Below are 17,456 nucleotides of genomic sequence, written 5' to 3'. Positions count from 1 at the left end.
AATAACAGATTTAAAAGTGGCAATTCTTCAGCAAAAAAACTTCAAAAACAGACTCCAATGAGAACCTGCAGAACTGGAATTAATTTGCAAACTGGACACCATCAAATTAGGCCTGAATAAAGACTGGAAGTAGATGGGTCACTACAAGAACTAAAAACTAATTTCCCCATGCTAATTTTCCTCATACGGTTACTCACATCTTCTTGTCAACTGTTTGAAATGGGCCATCCTGATTACCACTACAAAAGTGATTTCTCCTCCTGTTGATAATAGCCCACTTTAATTGAATTGTCTCCTTAAAATTGGTAAGGCAACCCCCATCTTTTCATGTCCTATGTATTTATCTCTTCCTACTGTATTTTCCACTCCATGCACCTGATAAAGTGGGTTTTAGCCCACAAAAGCTTATGCCCAAATAAATGCGTTAGTCTCTAAGGTGCCACAAGTACTCCTTGTTGTTTAAGGCTTAGTTTTCATTTAAAAAGCACTGGTTTGAACATTGACTGTGCCTGTTGCCCATGTTCAAATAGGCATGTGCAATTGTAAACAAAGTTTTCAAAGCACCAAAAGCAAACCGTTGGGTGTTTCTCTGAACTCAAGCTCCAGTGCCTTTTATGTTTGTCCATGACTAATTCAGATAGAATTTTGTTATTAAAAACAAAGATTTCAAAAGTTTAATAAGGCCAGGTTCACCCTAGAAACTTCTGCCAGGGTGATATTGTTGGTTGGGGGTATGTGATTCTTTATGAATTTTATAAACCAGCAGAAAGCCCTACCATAGATTGTCATGCTGTCTGGAGTGGCTCACAACTGAGAGTGCCAGTCTCAGGTCAGACTGTCAGAAAACAGGGCAGACACCCCAAACTGGTGGTACATTCTATAGTTAGATTTCACCAAGCCAGTAACAAATGTGCACTCCTGGATCACTATACCAGTATTACCATGGAGTCACAGGGAGTCTCCCTAAGCTCTCTAGCCCATCTTGCCATCCAGACAAACTGGAGTTTGTGATAAAAGGTTATATAAACCAAAAATCACATTAGGTTACTCCCAATCCCAAAGGATCAGTCCTTTACCCCAAATCAGTTGGAACTCTGGACCTTACACTGGTCACACTGGTAGCCAAATCTCTAGTAAACTAACTAAAGATTTATAAGCTAAGAAAAAAATGAGTTATTTAGAGGTTAAAGCAGGTAAAATACATTAACAGGTGAGTCAAAGTTTTTAAATCCAAATGTAGTAATCTGCTAGCTTTCCAAAAGCCTCTCAGGGTCACCCAGAATAACACTGGGGAACTCTGCCTTGCGTCTGGAATGCTTCCCTGTAGGTGTCCAAACAGTTCAAAAATACAGGATCTTTCCATGAAATCCATTTTTAAACTTCTCCAGAAAATAGTCTGAACAGTGTCTTCACCCACATGGGTTTTGATGAGTAAGAAATACAGACTGAGTCTGTGATTTCCCATTGAACACAATGCCCTTGCTTTGAAGTTAACACTCTTCTTTGTTTGCATTTCCCCAAGGCTTCATCTGCATTTAGGGGGTTATTTAGTTACAAGACTATACATAATGTAATTACCTGCCATCACATTATAATAGAAATAGATAAGCAAAAACAATACAAGTAACATTCCATTAGTTTTTATGAAGTTTTAACATGTGACTACTATCTCAAATTAACATACCTTTGATCTAGGGTTATTTACTTACAGGGTATCATAATGTAGAAGTAATGTAATAGCAAACTACAGGAGATAGACAGATGAAAACAAATCTTGTTTGATCTCTATTAGCATAAGTGTAGATTCAGTTATACTGGCCAAAAAAGTCCTTTAGCCAGTATAGCTTGTTTTGTTTAGGGGAACTGATATAAGCTATACTAGCAAAAGGATTTTTTTGCTGGTATAAGTTGTGTCTCTGCCAGGGGGTTTGCCAACATAGCTGTACACTAGTATAGCTGTACTGGCAAACCCTATCTAGACTAGACCTGGCCTAAATAACCGTGGGAATTAGCTCATAGCTGCCCTCTTGGAGTCATTCTATGATGGCAAACTGCTCCCTGTTTACCTGACAAGCACCAGTATGTCTTCTCCCTCTGGCTTGTCAGGCTCTTCTGATTGTCCTCCTGCCCAGCAGCGACAAGTATCTATCCCAACCTTGCAGCTAGGTGCAGAAACCCTCTAACGGTGTATTTATTTGCATGTATAATTTCTAGGTTATAACTGTCAAATGTATCTTCATTTTTCTCACTTTAATATAAGCGAAGAAGATTAAAAGATGAACATTTAATTAATGACAGGTTTCAGAGGAACAGCCGTGTTAGTCTGTATTCGCAAAAAGAAAAGGAGTACTTGTGGCACCTTAGAGACTAACCAATTTATTTGAGCATGAGCTTTCGTGAGCTACAGCTCACTTCATCAGATGTTTACCGTGGAAACTGCAGCAGTCTGCTGCAGTTTCCACGGTAAACATCTGATGAAGTGAGCTGTAGCTCACGAAAGCTCATGCTCAAATAAATTGGTTAGTCTCTAAGGTGCCACAAGTACTCCTTTTCATTTAATTAATGGAACTTTTAGCTGCAGATTTTACGTGCACAAAAGCAATGTAATTCTAAGTTCTGATTCCCACAGCAACTGCAGCTAGCTCCCTTTGCACATTAGGGCTGGGTGAATTACTTCAGATAAAATAAAGACCCCCCGCCCCATCCCCGAGGCCTCCTTTGGGGAAAAACACCTATATGCAAACTTGACTTTTATTGCAATTTAAAAAGTTTGGATAATTCTTCCTCCTACCTCAGTTATTCCTCTGACACTGGCATTTCAGGGATCTAGCAGGGACCAGAAATCCTGTAAGATAGCTGGAGGTTTTTTCCCCCCAAGATTTCCATCCCAGTCTTAAAGACATAAGAGATATGTATAGTACAGATAAAGCACCTAAACTTTCAATTGCTTATTCAAACAAAACCTCTGACACAAGCTTTTGGTTCAGACCCATCTGTTACCGGAGTCCCGGGGGAGCCAGCTGAGGTCACTCAATTAGGGTGACCTGCAAAGAATGGGGCTGACAATCCCCAAAGCTGGTGGATATTCCAATACTTAGATTTACCAAGCCAGCACAAAACAGCTTCTTTATTACCTCACCAGTTGCCCAGAAGCCAACAACACAGTTCCCTTACAGTAACCCAGCCTCAGGCCTCCACCCAGACAGCCAAGTCAGATATGCTGAGGATTACTGAAAATCTTGTTCATCATATTAAAAAATTCTACCAATCCCAAAGGATTGGACACATTACCCACCAGGTTAATGAATAACTCAGATCTTACCCAAATACACGCTTACAGCCAATTCTTATTAAGTAAACTAAGATTTATTAAAAAAAAGAAGAGAGAGAGTGTATTGGTTAAAATATCTTTGTACATACAGATATGAATAAAGTTCTTAGGTCAGTTTCGTAGTAGAGATGGTGAGCTCGGTAGTTGCAAAGAGTTCTTTTAGAATTTAATCCAATGTCCAATATCATATTCAGGGTGTTCCAGCTTAGAACTGGGATCTCAATCTTGCAACTCAAACTTCCCTTGGTGAAGCTTAAGCAGATCTGAGATAGAAAGGACTGGGACCCAAACATCTTTTATACAATTCAGGCCTCCTTTCACAGGCTGGAGTCCCTCAGCGAACAATAGACAGTCATTTCCTAATTATCGCCCGGTAATTATTCATACAGATTAACATAAGGCAATTGCCTGTTTTCCCACCATTTGCAGATGATATGCTATACATTTCAAAGAGATGAATACAGCAGCATCCTATGTTTACAGTTCATTTAAATGTTAAGATGTTCTTTTGATCTCTGAATTAACAGAATACAGCAGGGATTGGCAACCTTTGGCACGGGGCCTGCAAGGGTGAGCACCCTGGCGGGCCGGGCTGGTTTGTTTACCTGTCACATCTGATTATGGCTCCCACTAGCCGCAGTTCACTGCTCCAGGCCAATGGGGGCTGCGGAAAGCGGCAGCCAGCACATCCCTGGGCCTGCGCTGCTTCCCGCAGTCCCCTTTGGCCTGGAGCGGCAAAGTGCAGCCAGTGGGAGCCGCAATCGGCCAAACCTGTGGATGCGGCAGGTAAACAACCCCGCCCAGCCTGCCAGGGGGCTTATCCTGGCGGGCCGCGTGGCAAACATTGCCAATCCCTGGAATACAGCATAGACAGGAACTGTTTGATTACATTGTTGACCACTACCAATATATATGTAAATACACAAAAACACAAACATTATCTCCCCATATATCTTTAAGGGCTGAATCTGAGTCATTTATCCTGCAGGATGCTTAACCCTTTCTGGTCATGCGTCACACCATCTTTCAAAGAAGCCAAACTCACAAAGTGTGAATGTTTCCCCATCTTCCCTGAGCACCTCCTTGCAGCAGGGCACCCTAACACCTGGTCTTCAGTCCCCCTTCCTCTCTCAGGCTCCTAGGGACTTCCCCCTCCCCACAGTCTCTCTTGCCTCAGTAATACCCTGCCTTGGGGCTGGCTTATTACAAAAACATAGAGCAAATAATCCATAACGGAAGTCCCAAAACATAGTCCCTTTATCACCCCCAGTGCATCTAGTTCTTATAACCCCACAACAGCTCGTCCATCAACATAGCACATACCATTCTCTGGCATCCTCCACCACCCTTGGGCTCTACTTCTGTCCTCCTGCCAGGACAGCCACCCAAGCCCTTACAGGTCAAGTGCATCTCCACTCTTCCTAGCAGAATGACACCCACATCCCCCAAACCATCTGCTGGGAGTTCATCCTCAGCAGTGGAGTATCCATTGCTTCCCCTGTTCTGTTAACCTCCCATCTCAGACAGGCAAGCAGGTAGGTACTTCCACTGTTCCCAACTTCAGCCCTTTCTGGTCCTCAGCTCCAGCTCTCTGGCTTGGAAGTCAGCATACAATGCCATCTGCTGCTCTTCTGCCTTTAACTTTCTGTCCTGCCTCTCTGCCTTTGGGAGGTCAGCTAGCAAAGCCCCCCCTCTAGCCATCCCTACAAGCCTCCTCCCTCTCTAATGCTCCCTGATCCTTTAGAGCACCAGGTGCTGTTCTGTCTTTTTAATTGGCCAACTGGGAGCACCTGTACTTGCACAGAGGAACTGGACCTGCTTCATTTAAAGGGCAAGCCTCCTTGTGACACTAAACATCATCATGCTGCTCTCAGTCTAAAATGATATTCTCTGATTTCTGGTGGTGATGCGTCTATTGAAATAATCACATAAAATGAATGTTGACTGGGGTGCTTTGACTTTGTGGCTTAACAACTTCTGACCTTTAGCTTTACTCTGCCTCTTTCCCAGTTCCATATGTCTGTCTAATGGTTGTGTTTTATGTGCTGTTCTACAGGCAGAGAGCATGCTGCTTGTGCTCTGTGAAAATGGCTTTGCTCTTCAGGTTCCTGCACCCATCCTTGGAGAACAGGACACAGTATCCACCTATGAGATCAATGACCTGCCCACACAGTATTTCCATTTCTACAGCATTAAATCCCGGATCAAGGTAAAGAAATGTCCTGTGGGGAATTAAATTCTCATACCTCAGTTACCAGTATCCCTAGAGTACAAAACTACTCCACTCAAGTTGCTAGTCTGTGTAGTGCTGAATGCAGGGTTCTAGCTGAGCCATTCATAAGGAATGACCAGGCACAGACCACTCCTGGCTTTGCTTCATCAATTGGAAAATTATATGTTGCAACACTAATTCATGGAAATAAAAAGTGGAGCTGAGGAATAACATAGCTTATAATGCATGTATATTATAGGATTATACTAGTGGTAGTAGAGTTAAAGTTAATATGTCACTTCCATTCTAAAAATATATTTTTTGTCTTTTAATTTTCAGAAAAATTATCTCACAGCTGTAATTTCTCATGCTTGATCCCAGCCACAAAGGAAATTCTTTTAAACAGTTTCATAAACATGCATTTGGTCACTTCTGAGTTAATCAAACATGAAAAATGGTTATTTTTCACCAGTTAAATTTTTCTGATACTTTTTTGTGTGCTGTGATAACTGTAAATGGACTACTCTTATAAATAAAAAAAAGTCAGAATTGTATTTATGTATTCCTCAATGAGGACTCGCTCCTTTGAAGACATGTGTGGCCACATTCACTGCTGGTATAAATATGGGCAACACCTTAGATAGCACTGGCGTTACACACTCTTTCACCAGTGGGTATTTTGGGAAACTGAAAAGCACTCAGTGGCAGGCTAAGGATTAGAACACTGATTACCTGACTCTAAGCATCAGTGCTCCGTCTAGCACATCACAGCTGCCTCTCTTGAGTGATGGCATTTCCATTCTCAACCATATTTTCAAAGATTTATAACTACTACCTCGATGTTTTGTTAAAGATCTGGCAAAGCCCCAGCATACACAGTAAGAATTCAGTACTCAGGAAGAAGAGATGTCTTTGGCTACCTTACAAAGCTAATATGTCCCTGGGAAAAGATTGTGTGATATTTGACACTTATTTATGCAAAGATAAATTTTAATAAAATGAAGATTTTAAAGATTGTATAAATTGGCAATGGCAGTACTCCTCAATTCAGTGTTCAGAAGGAAGGTCATTACAAACATTTTGTTTTCACTTTAAACTTATGTTTGAGCACAAACAATGCAATGCCACATGGGAATCTGAATTCAAGTCTCCAGCATGGTCACTTTTACTTTGGGGCAAGTAAAGGACAGAGTTTGGGGGCACTGCAGAAGTAGTGCGTCCAGTCCATGAGTTGATAGAGAATCTCCCATTGCAGTCAAGCAAATCCTCCGGCTAACACAAGGATTGATTGGCTTGGGAAAAGCTGCATTTAGCGTGTCTCTGGTGGAGGGTGCTTGCTGTTTCGTTAGTCCTTGGAGGCAGAATATGAGAGGAGGAGGGAATGAGGGGATTCAAATGAGGTATGATGGGGCTTGTCTACACAGGCCCTGCAGTGCGGACTATGGGAGTCTGAATTGCTGAGTGCATCAAAGTGTTGTGCTGTAACTACTCCATGTAGTCCCCGCTAGCTTGAACTAAAAGGTACCTAGTTTGTGTTAATGCAGTCGCATTTCAAATAGGACTATGTTAACGAGAAACGTGTACCTTTTAGTTCGTGTTTGTAGGGCAGGTATGGGCAATTGCAGCACAACATTTTAGTGTGTGCTGCATTTCACACCCCCATAGTCTGCACTGTGGGGTTGTGTAGACATGCCTGATCTCTGCTTAGTTGCGAGGAATACTTCCCTAATTTCTAGCATTTTTATCATGAGGTCCTTTCAGTCAATGGTGCATTGGTTTCATGACTCATTTTTCACTGCGTTCTGTAACAGAGGGAAGAAGAGATTGAGCGCAGAGAGAAAAAGAAACAGGAGGAGGAGAAGGCAAGGTTGCAGTGGATAAAGAAACAGCAGGAGATGGGAATTGAGATAGAAGAAGAGCCAGAGGCAGAGCCTAAGAAAGAGGAGCCACTGCCACCCATCTATGTCCCACAGGAGCCCAGCCCCATTGTCTGCGGGTTTTATTCAGCACCAGGGAAATTCTGGCTGTCTTTGGTAAATTAAATATTCTTTCATTTTTGATTTGAGAAAGGGATTGTTAAGTGTAGAGACAATAAGATTCATGGACTTGGGGATTAGATGGCGTAGAGAAAGTATTTGGAATAAAAGTCTTTTGCCTCTAGGACACAAGCTCATATGTGCCCCATGCTTGAAGATATTCAAGTGCTCAAAGAAGACCAACTGCTTGATGTGAGTGCTCAGTGGTCTTTGTGAAATGGTTTTACAGTGTCATTCCAGTTCACAACAAATGGCACTCTTTTTGTGGCCTCCACAGAGAGGCCAAGGACTAAACTCTTTCCCCACTAGTAGATGGTGGTCCCTTGTGGTCATGACTGAGGCACATTGGTGGGACAGAGAGGAATGGCAAATGCTTGTAGCTCCACTGATAATGGTGGACTTATTCTGTGGATAAACAGCGTTTCCAGGGGTTTTTAGTCTGGCATCTTTCACTTGCAATGAATTCATTTTTAAAAAGGAATTTAAGAAAAGAGCAATCATTCATGAAACCGCATTTTCCTGAACACCTGCATCAGCATCCTTTCTTCATGTCTTCTTCATGGCCCTTGTCTTCTTTAGGGTGGCTATGACTCTGGGTACCTCTACCACTGTGCATTCTCCCCAGTTCATCATGAAATATCCCCTGAAAGCAGGCAAGATGAGCCCTTTGAGGTGATTCCTATGGAAAACACAGATGACAACCCAATCCAAAGGATCTCTTTCTGGTAAAAGAGCTTATGCACTATGACTTACTGTTTTGTACTAAACTGATGAACTGGACTCTGGAGATATCATGGTATATTCCACTGTTTCTTTCCTTGTGTGGATCAATATCCACGTGCAAGAGTTCAAGAAGAGTTCTGCTCTATTCCCTGGTACCTAGTGTTAGTTGGTTACCAGCGTTAGGATTCCTAATTGGTAGGATTTGTGAGTACAGCTGTGTAAAATACATTATTGTTTCTTTTAAAAAATGTTCATGTTGAAAACGCCCACTTTTTTGAGCACTCAAAGCTCAATTGTGACTTTAAGACACATCCCTGCATTGGGAAGTTCTGCCCAGGGGAAGCCCTGGGATGCTGCTACTTCCTATGGGGGTGCAGTCCACTACCTCGGTGCTTGCTTGGCCAGTGGGTAGGGGGATGGAGTCATGGCCTTACCTCCTTCCATTCCTTACCCCCTTTAGGGTGCTCTTTGCTCCCCAGGAGAGTATGGAGGGAGCAGTCCCCACACTTCCATTGTACCAGGCCAGCAGCTTGAACTGGACATTATGTAGACTGCACAAGTGGAGTGTCCTTGTGCTCTCCCCACCCCATGAGACCAGGCCTGATCTGACCCCAAGGAAGCCGTTTTAGGTTCTAAAAACTGTAATTTACACCTGTCTTCTTCTCTCCTTCTATTGGGTGGAGTATGGGGAGGTGAAAGTCACCTCCCAACCCCAAACCAGGCTGTGTGGCAGCTGTGCAACCCCTCTTTAGCTGCTAATCCAGGCTGTGGGCAATAACCAACCTGCACCTGTTGTGGAGGATGTTGGAGCCCAGTGGAGCCATGCAAATCCTGATCCAAAGCCCTCCCCAGTCCATACCTTGTCTACTCCATATTGATTTTCTCTGCCACCCCATGACCCAATTCCGAAGCCAGATCCATGATGTACAGGAGGTGCATGGACACTCTTGTGTGGTCACTTAGTTTGCCAACAGCCTTTATCTCTTGTGCAGGGCATAAGTGGTATGGGTGAAAGAACCTTGCTCCAGCCCTTCATATTTGGATGAATTTCACCCATTGTGTTAAGTTAGCTTTTGTTCACAAGTGTCATTGGCTTTTTGCTGTTGCAACATTAACTGTTCTAGATCAGTACCTGGAATTGTTTAGCTTTTGTTCGCTTTACAGCACCAGCAAGCTGTTGATGTTCTGTGGGATGAAGGATGGAGCAGTGCGAGTTTATCCTCTCCAGGACAAAGACCTGTCAGCAGACATGATGAACGGATACTGGTCCTTCAACATGCATGACAATGATTATGGCCAAATCCAGGATATCTACTCTAGTTATGATGACCGGTTCCTGGTTACCTGTGGAGCAGATAGCAACATCTTTACCTTCAATATCTTGTCTCCAGAGGACATTCAAAGAGAGCTAAAAGCGAAAGTGCCCTCTCCAAGAGTAAGTGACTGAATGAAGACATTCCCTAATTCTTCTGTCTTGTGTTCTGGTGCATGGGTAAAAGCATTACAATTAATTCTCCAGGACACGTCTAAATCTATGAATACCAGAGTACCCTCTAGTGCTAAGTATTGCTGGGCTGTTACTGCTTCTGTGCAAAAAACACCCAGGCTTTTCGCATTGTGGGTCATTCATGACAAAAACTGAGGGTTTTCAAAGCAATTTGTGAATCTGAGCCCACACAAAATGTCTGCTAATGTAATAATAGTCTTTATGTCTGTAATGCTCCTTCTCTTTTTCCTCTCAGTGCTTTTTTTCTTTCCTCTAAAAGTGTAAGTAAGGTCTGTATATTCTGTTGATGTACATGGCATCCCTTAGTTAATCATCACCTCATGTGTTTGTGTGTTGAGAACAACAAAGACTTGACAGATTTTCTCTCTATTCTGTGCTTCTTTTTATTAAAGTGCAGTTCTACTCTGAATAGAGACTTAAAATATGACATCATAAAGACCCTATATTTATTTTTTATTAGTGGCTTCTGTACCATAGTTGCTCAATTTGTGAGTAAAGAAGGAATTAATAAAAGCTTAATGAGTCGCTGAAGTAACCAGATCTGACTTCAAAAGAAAGGGAGGTCTGCTCAGTAAAAAAGTGCTATCTCGACAGAATCATTTTTTGAGTAGATTGAACTTTAAAATATGTTTGTAAAAATCTGATGATCTCTAGAGCCCTGTGCGGGTACACAAATGTGTATCTGCATTCGATCTGCTATCCGCAAAAATTATCTGCGGATATCCACATCCGCACGTGCGGATAGCCGCAGATATCTGCAGATTTGCAGGGCTCTACACTCGGGGCCAGGCTGAGGCTCCGAGGCATCCCCCCTGCTGGAGCCCAGTCAGGAGAGCCACATGGGCAGCTGTGGGAAGCCCAAAGAGTTGTGAACTCTCCACCTGCCCTTGGCCGGGTGAGGAGCCTGGGGGGCAGGGACACAACCGGGAGCTGCTCTCAGCCCCCCATACCCCTGAACCGCAGGCAGGTGGAGGGTCCGCCGCGGCTCCCCACAGCTCCCTGGCTGGGCTCTACGCTGGCCTGGCTGGGGGAAGGGAGGAGGCCTGTGGAGCTGCCTGGGGGCTGCTTGGGCCCCCCACCCAGGGCAGGTAGGGGATCTGTTGCGGCTCCCCACAGCTGCCCGCCCAGCTCTTACCGTGGCCATGCCCTGGCTCTGAGCTGTCCCCTGCCCAGCTGGAACCAGATTGGGGAGAGCCATGTTAGCAGCTGTGGGGAGCCATGGCGGACCATGCCCTGGGTGGGAGGGCCTGAGCAGCCCCCCACCCAGTGTCCCAGTACCCTACCCAGGGCAGATGGAGGGACCCAGGCTCCCCACAGATGCCAGCGCAGCTCTCCCCGACCTGGCTCTGGGCAAGGCGGCAGCCCGGCCATGATAAGAGCTGGGTGGGCAGCTGTGCAGAGCTGCAGCAGACCCTCCACCTGCCCTGGGCGGGGAACCCAAGCAAACCCTGGCCCATGTCCCTGCCCTCCAGCCCCCAAGCCAAATGTTCCAGCCTCCCCACTTAGTGCCCCTGCTCCCCAGTTCCCCCCGCCCAGTGTCCCTGCCCCCCAGTCCCTCTGCCCAGGGCAGGTGGAGAGACCCAGGCTCCCCACAGCTGCCAACGTGGCTCTCCCCAACCTGGCTCCAGCTGGGAGGGGGTTGCGGCTGGGAGCCGCAGCCTAGCCACAGTGAGAGCCAGGCAGGCAGCTGTGGGGAGCCATGGCGGAACCTCCACCTTCCCTGGGTGGGGGGGCCTGAGCAGCCCCCCATCCAGTGTCCCTGTTCCCCAGGACCCCCCACCCAGGGCAGGTGGAGGATCCGTTTCGTGGTTCCTCACAGCTGCCCGCCTGGCTCTTACCGTCAGAGCCTTGCACGGATACAAAATTTGTATCTGCATCCATGCTGCTATCCGCAGAAATGGTCCACGGATATAAAGTGGATACCCGTGGATTTGCAGGGCTCTAATGATCTTTATAACATCTGTCATAAATATAAAGGGAAGGGTAAACCCCTTTAAAATCCCTCCTGGCCAGAGGAAAAATCCTCTCACCTGTAAAGGGTTAAGAAGCTAAAAGTAACCTCGCTGGCACCTGACCAAAATGACCAATGAGGAGACAAGATACTTTCAAAAGCTGGGAGGAGGGAGAGAAACAAAGGGTCTGTGTCTGTTTGTATGCTGCTTTTGCTGGGGATAGACCAGGAATGGAGTCTTAGAACTTTAGTAAGTAATCTAGCTAGGTATGTGTTAATTATGATTTCTTTAAATGGCTGAGAAAAGAACTGTGCTGAATAGAATGACTATTCCTGTCTGTGTGTCTTTTTTTGTAACTTAAGGTTTTGCCTAGAGGGATTCTCTATGTTTTGAATCTAATTACCCTGTAAGGTATCTACCATGCTGATTTTACAGAGGTGATTTCTTTACTTCTATTAAAAGTCTTCTTGTAAGAAAACTGAATGCTTTTTCATTGTTCTCAGATCCAAGGTTTGGGTCTGTGGTCATCTGTACAAATTGGTGAGGATTTTTACCAAACCTTCCCCAGGAAGTGGGGTGCAAGGGTTGGGAGGATTTTGGGGGGGAAGACGTGTCCAACTACGTTTCCCAGTAAACCCAGTTAGAGTTTGGTGGTGGCAGTGGAGATCCAGGGTCAAAGGATAAAATTAATTTGTACCTTGGGGAAGTTTTAACTTAAGCTGGTGAAAGTAAGCTTAGGAGGTTTTCATGCAGGTCCCCACATCTGTACTCTAGAGTTCAGAGTGGGGAGGAACCTTGACAACATAGAATCATAGAAGGTTAGGGTTGGAAGGGACCTCAGGAGGTCATCTAGTCCAACCCCCTGCTTGCAGCAGGACCATTCCCCAATTTTTGCCCCAGATCCCTAAATGGCCCCCTCAAGGATTGAACTCACAACCCTGGGTTTAGCAGGCCAATGCTCAAACCACTGAGTTATCCCTCAAGCGCTGACTAGGGGATGCTCTTGCAATCATAATCTGCTCCTGGGACATGATGTTAGCAGCTGCACTTAGTAACAGAATTAGGTGCAACATCATTTCCATAGTCTAGGTTGACAGCATTGCTTTATGTCCATCTTAAAAGTGCTATTTCTTATCAAAGTAACTCTTCAGGGAGTGTCTATTCTAGTTTTAGTCACATGGAAGAGTTTTCAAATTTTGTAGCTACCTTTAGACATAAATGGGATTCATTGTGGGCCAAACTCAAATCCACTGAAGTTAATTGAGTTACATCATGGATCAGTTTGGCCTCATATGTTCATTGGTAAGTATTGCAGTCGCCCCTTTTTGCCTAGGAACCATTAGAACCTGATATTTAGTGACCCTGTAGTGTCATTCATCATGAAGGTTTCATCTGGCTTTACAAACATCACTTGATTTGTGAGCAGCAGTGTGGGGTTCTTCCTTAATTTATGGAACAGCCTCATGAGCCATTGAGTGTCATTCTTTGTTTACACAAAGATTATATTTTTGCTTCACAGGGAGATCTTGAAAAGGAGAAAACTGCAGAAGATATTGAGGATCCTAGTGCCTACAGGTAAGGCATGCTTGATGAAAGTGAGAAAGGCTGCGCTTGCTGGTAGCTCTGCCTCCAGGTCATGTGGCCCAGCTGTTTTGCCTTTTTAGAGAAGGCAGTAGCTCACTCCAAAGTTGGGCCATTGTCTCAAGACACACGGAGCCTTCGATGCCTGTGCAGCCTTTATGCAGACATCCATCTCATCCACCTGTTTTTGTAGCATGATGTTCTGACATCATTATTTAACATATATTGTGACAAAGTTCCTGCTCTACCTTGGTGGGTCTTGGCCCTGGGCGTCCGCCTGGTCCTGACCTCTGTCCCTCCTTTTCTCCCCAATGCTGGCCTGTTACCCGCCCTTTCCACCCTGGGGAAACCTGTTTCTGTCATCAGCCCTCTCCCGTTAGGTTGCAAGGACCCCACCCTCAGTCACATCTTTTCCTTTCGCTGGCAAGTGCAGCTTCTACTGCCGTCGGCGGCGCGTGTTGGAGAGGCGCTCGAGGGGTCCTTCCTCGTCCCGCACCAGGGGGCCCATTACCGGGTGTATTTCTCCATGGGGGAAGCCCGGTGCTACCTCTGCCAGGCATCAGGCCATGTCCGGAGGGACTGCCCCTTAGCCCGGCAAGGAGGGGCATCTGGGATCCCCGAGACCCGGCAGGACATTGGCCCCGTCATTGCTGACGCCCCTCGCCGTCCGATACCTGAACCTGCCCCCCCTCCTCTTCGGACCACTACTTCTCGCGCTCAGGCCCAAGGGGCACCTCCCCTACAATGCCCAGACGAGCGGGAGAGCCCCGCCCTCGCTTTTGACAATCTGGCGGGGCCTATGGAGGAGGGTGTGGCAGAGATACCACCAGGCATGGGAGAGAGCCTGCCCCAGGGAAAATCCTCCCTCCCTTATGTCCCCCCACCGTCCCCCCCAAAAGTCCCTGAGCCATTGCCTTTACCCCCTGACAAGACCCCTGCTAACCAGCCCCCAGATGATGCCATGGAGGGCTGGGCCCAAGGCTCGAGCTCCGCCTCAGCTACCCGAGGCGGAGGCCCCCCGGAAGACCAGGAAGGGGGGCACCGATGCCGAACCTTCCACTTTGCCCACGAGTGCGTCCCATCCACCGGTGTCAGCCGGGAAAGACGTGGTAGCACCGGAAGGTAGTGTCTCCCCTCTGAGACCCTCGAGGAAGCCCCTTCTGTCCAGACACTACCCGAAGCCCCCGTGAACCCCGAGGCAACCGTTGTGGCGGGTGCCAGCGGGGAGAACCCCGAGGCGACGGAAAGTATCCTCTCCTCCATGTTCGAGGAGATCGAGGCCCTAGATCTGACCCCGGTCGCCCAGGGGGAGGATGACCTTTTGCCAGCAAACCTCGATTTGGGCGACCTCACTCCACCCCTCTCTTCCCCATGCTCCCTCCCCCTAACTGCTGCTTCTGCTCCCACCTCCGAGGAGCCCCTGGACTCCTCCATCGACCCGGCCACTGATGGCACCCCGCTGACGACCACCGAGCCTGCTCAGGTGACAGCCGGCACCACGCGGCCGGGACACGCGTCGCCAGGGGCACCCCCTGTTGGTGCGGAGCAATCGATTTCCTTCCCGGGCGGGGGCCCAACAGAAGATAATCCACCTCCTGATGCTGTGGCCGCTAAATCCACCATAGAGCCCGCGCCCGGTATCACTGAGAGCTCCCTCCCCACCCCCTTAACCTTCGAGTCTGATCGGGAGGCACCACCATCCAGCTGCTTGCCTCCCGAAACCCAGAACCTCGCCTCTGCCACTGCCCCTACCCCTACCCCTATCCAATTTACCTCCTGCAATGTTATTGCCGCCACCGGGGCTGTCTCCTTCCCTTTCTCAACTGATGACCCCCAGGGAGCGGCCTTTGTGTTCTCCTGCCCCGGCCCATTAGGAGCTGCTATCTTCCCTCCACCGCCCCCTATCGCCCCAGAGCTTGAGGCGGGCCTAGAAGCTCCAGCCCATCAGGCACCCTGTCGGGGATCCGCACCCTGCTTGTCCGTTTTAGTGGACCACGGGGCTGCACCAAGGGCCCCACCAGGGAACAACCGGGAAACCGTAACCCCACCCCCCCATGAGCTGCGAGGAGAGCTGTGGAAGTTTTTAGAGGATGTCCGTGGCTCCTGCAACAAGGTACAGCTTGCTCTCCAGCGATGGGGGGATTTTTTTCAAATCCTCCGGGCCATAAGGGCCCTCATGGGGGAAGGTAAAGGGTTGGGGAAGCAGGATGCCGCGGCCTACTGGCGGGTCCGCGTCTTCCGTGACCAATTACTCACCTACGGGATGGGTCAAGGACTGTTGCGCGGCCCGCTGGGGGATGCGAGCGTCCCTGCCAGTGAGGATCCCACCCCGGCCCCCCCCATGACACCTCTCACCATCGCAACGTTGAACACCCGGGGTTGTAGGATGGCTCTCCGCAGGTCCCAGGTGCTCTCCTTCCTTCGGGAGGGAGGGTACTCTGTGATTTTCTTGCAGGAGACCCATACGGATCTGACCGCCGAAGACAGTTGGTGGCTGGAGTGGGGGGACAGGGTCTACTTTAGCCATTCCACGATTCGGCAGGCTGGAGTGGTGACCCTGTTCTCCCCCGACCTATGGCCCGAGGTGCTAGGGGTTGCCGAGGCGGTGCTGGGTCGCCTGCTGCATCTCTGGGTCCATATAGAGTGGCTCGTGGTTAACCTCATTAACGTCTATGCCCCGACATCGGGCCCGGAGCGGCTGCAATTTTATGAGCAGGCGTCCGCCTTCCTCGGCACCTTAGATTCTCACGAGTGCCTGGTCCTGGGAGGGGATTTTAATACCACCCTCGAGGAGCGAGACCACTCGGGGACTGAGCAGAGCCCGGCCGCCGTGGACACCGTTGAACATCACTCCCTAGTGGACATCCGGCGTGACCACCACCCGGATGACACTTCCACGTTCACCATTGTCCGCGTGGAAGCCCATCAGTCAAGCCACTCCCGGTTGGACCGCATTTATTTATCACGCTTCCGTCTCTCATGAGCCCACTCCTCCAGCATTCGGCTAGCCCCATTTTCTGACCATCACCTAGCCACCATGACAGCCTCCCTCTGTGCGGAGAGGCCGGGACCAGCCAATTGGCATTTTAACAACAGCCTGTTGGAGGATGAAGGCTTCGTGACATCCTTCCGGGAATTCTGGCTGGCGTGGCGAGGGCAGCGGCGTGCCTTTCCCTCGGCGCGGCGATGGAGGGACCTGGGGAAGGTGCGCGCCCAGCTTTTCTGCCGCGACTACACCCGGGGCACCAGCCGACAGAGAAATGTGGCGATAGAGCAGTTGGAATGGGAGGTCTTAGAGCTGGAGAGGCGTTTGGCCGCCAGCCCCGAAGACCCGCTCCTCTTGCGGAGCGTGCCAGGAGAAGCGGGAGGAGCTCTGGGCCCTCGAGGACCATCGGTCCCGGGGCGCCTTTGTTCGATCCCGCATCCGCCTCCTTTGGGAGATGGATCGTGGCTCCCGCTTCTTCTATGCCCTGGAGAAAATGAGGGGGGCTAAGAAATACGTCACCTGCCTCCTGGCAGAAGATGGCACCCCCCTCACGGATCCCTGGATCCGACTGACCCTAGCGCTTGCAGAGTGCTTTGGGAGGAGCTCCCTATGGTCAGCACGAGCAACCGAGATTGGCTAGAATTGCCTCTCACTCTGGCTGAGTTCTCGGAAGCCCTCCGTCGTATGCCCACTAATAAGTCTCCAGGCATGGACGGGCTGACCATGGAGTTCTACCGTGTGTTTTGGGACGTCCTCAGCCCAGACCTAGTCACCGTCTGGGCTGAGTCTCTGCAGAGCGGGGTCCTCCCTCTTTCGTGCAGGCGAGCTGTGCTCGCCTTCTTGCCAAAGAAGGGGGACCACCGTGATTTATGAAATTGGCATCCCGTCTCGCTCCTCAGCACGGACTACAAAATTGTAGCGAAAGCAATCTCGCTGCGGCTACGGACTGTGCTGGCGGACGTGATCCACCCAGACCAGACCTACACTGTCCCAGACTGCAGTATCTTTGATAACCTATTTATGGTTCGGGACCTTTTGGAACTCGGGCGTAGAGACGGTCTGTCGTTCGCCCTCCTGTCCCTGGATCAGGAGAAGGCGTTCGATAGGGTGGACCACGGGTACCTCCTG

General features: G+C 48.4%; 1 protein-coding gene across 4 annotated transcripts in view; it reads left to right on the top strand.

The window, feature by feature from the left end:
* CFAP44 (cilia and flagella associated protein 44) overlaps positions 1-17,456 on the top strand; it is a 79,894-nt gene that overhangs the window by 33,537 nt on the left and 28,901 nt on the right. For 3 of the 4 annotated variants that reach the window (XM_073308494.2, XM_073308479.2, XM_073308496.2), the window contains 5 exons: positions 5,388-5,540; positions 7,355-7,576; positions 8,159-8,304; positions 9,467-9,737; positions 13,281-13,336. In XM_073308494.2, coding sequence (XP_073164595.2) covers positions 5,388-5,540; positions 7,355-7,576; positions 8,159-8,304; positions 9,467-9,737; positions 13,281-13,336 — 848 coding nt within the window. The remainder of the gene's footprint in view (positions 1-5,387; positions 5,541-7,354; positions 7,577-8,158; positions 8,305-9,466; positions 9,738-13,280; positions 13,337-17,456) is intronic. The other variant, XM_073308486.2, reaches the window with a different exon arrangement.

The sequence above is a fragment of the Lepidochelys kempii genome, chromosome 1 (assembly GCF_965140285.1).
Source record: "Lepidochelys kempii isolate rLepKem1 chromosome 1, rLepKem1.hap1, whole genome shotgun sequence".
Lineage (NCBI taxonomy): Eukaryota > Metazoa > Chordata > Testudines > Cheloniidae > Lepidochelys > Lepidochelys kempii.
This window is presented reverse-complemented; position numbering and strand designations above follow the sequence as displayed.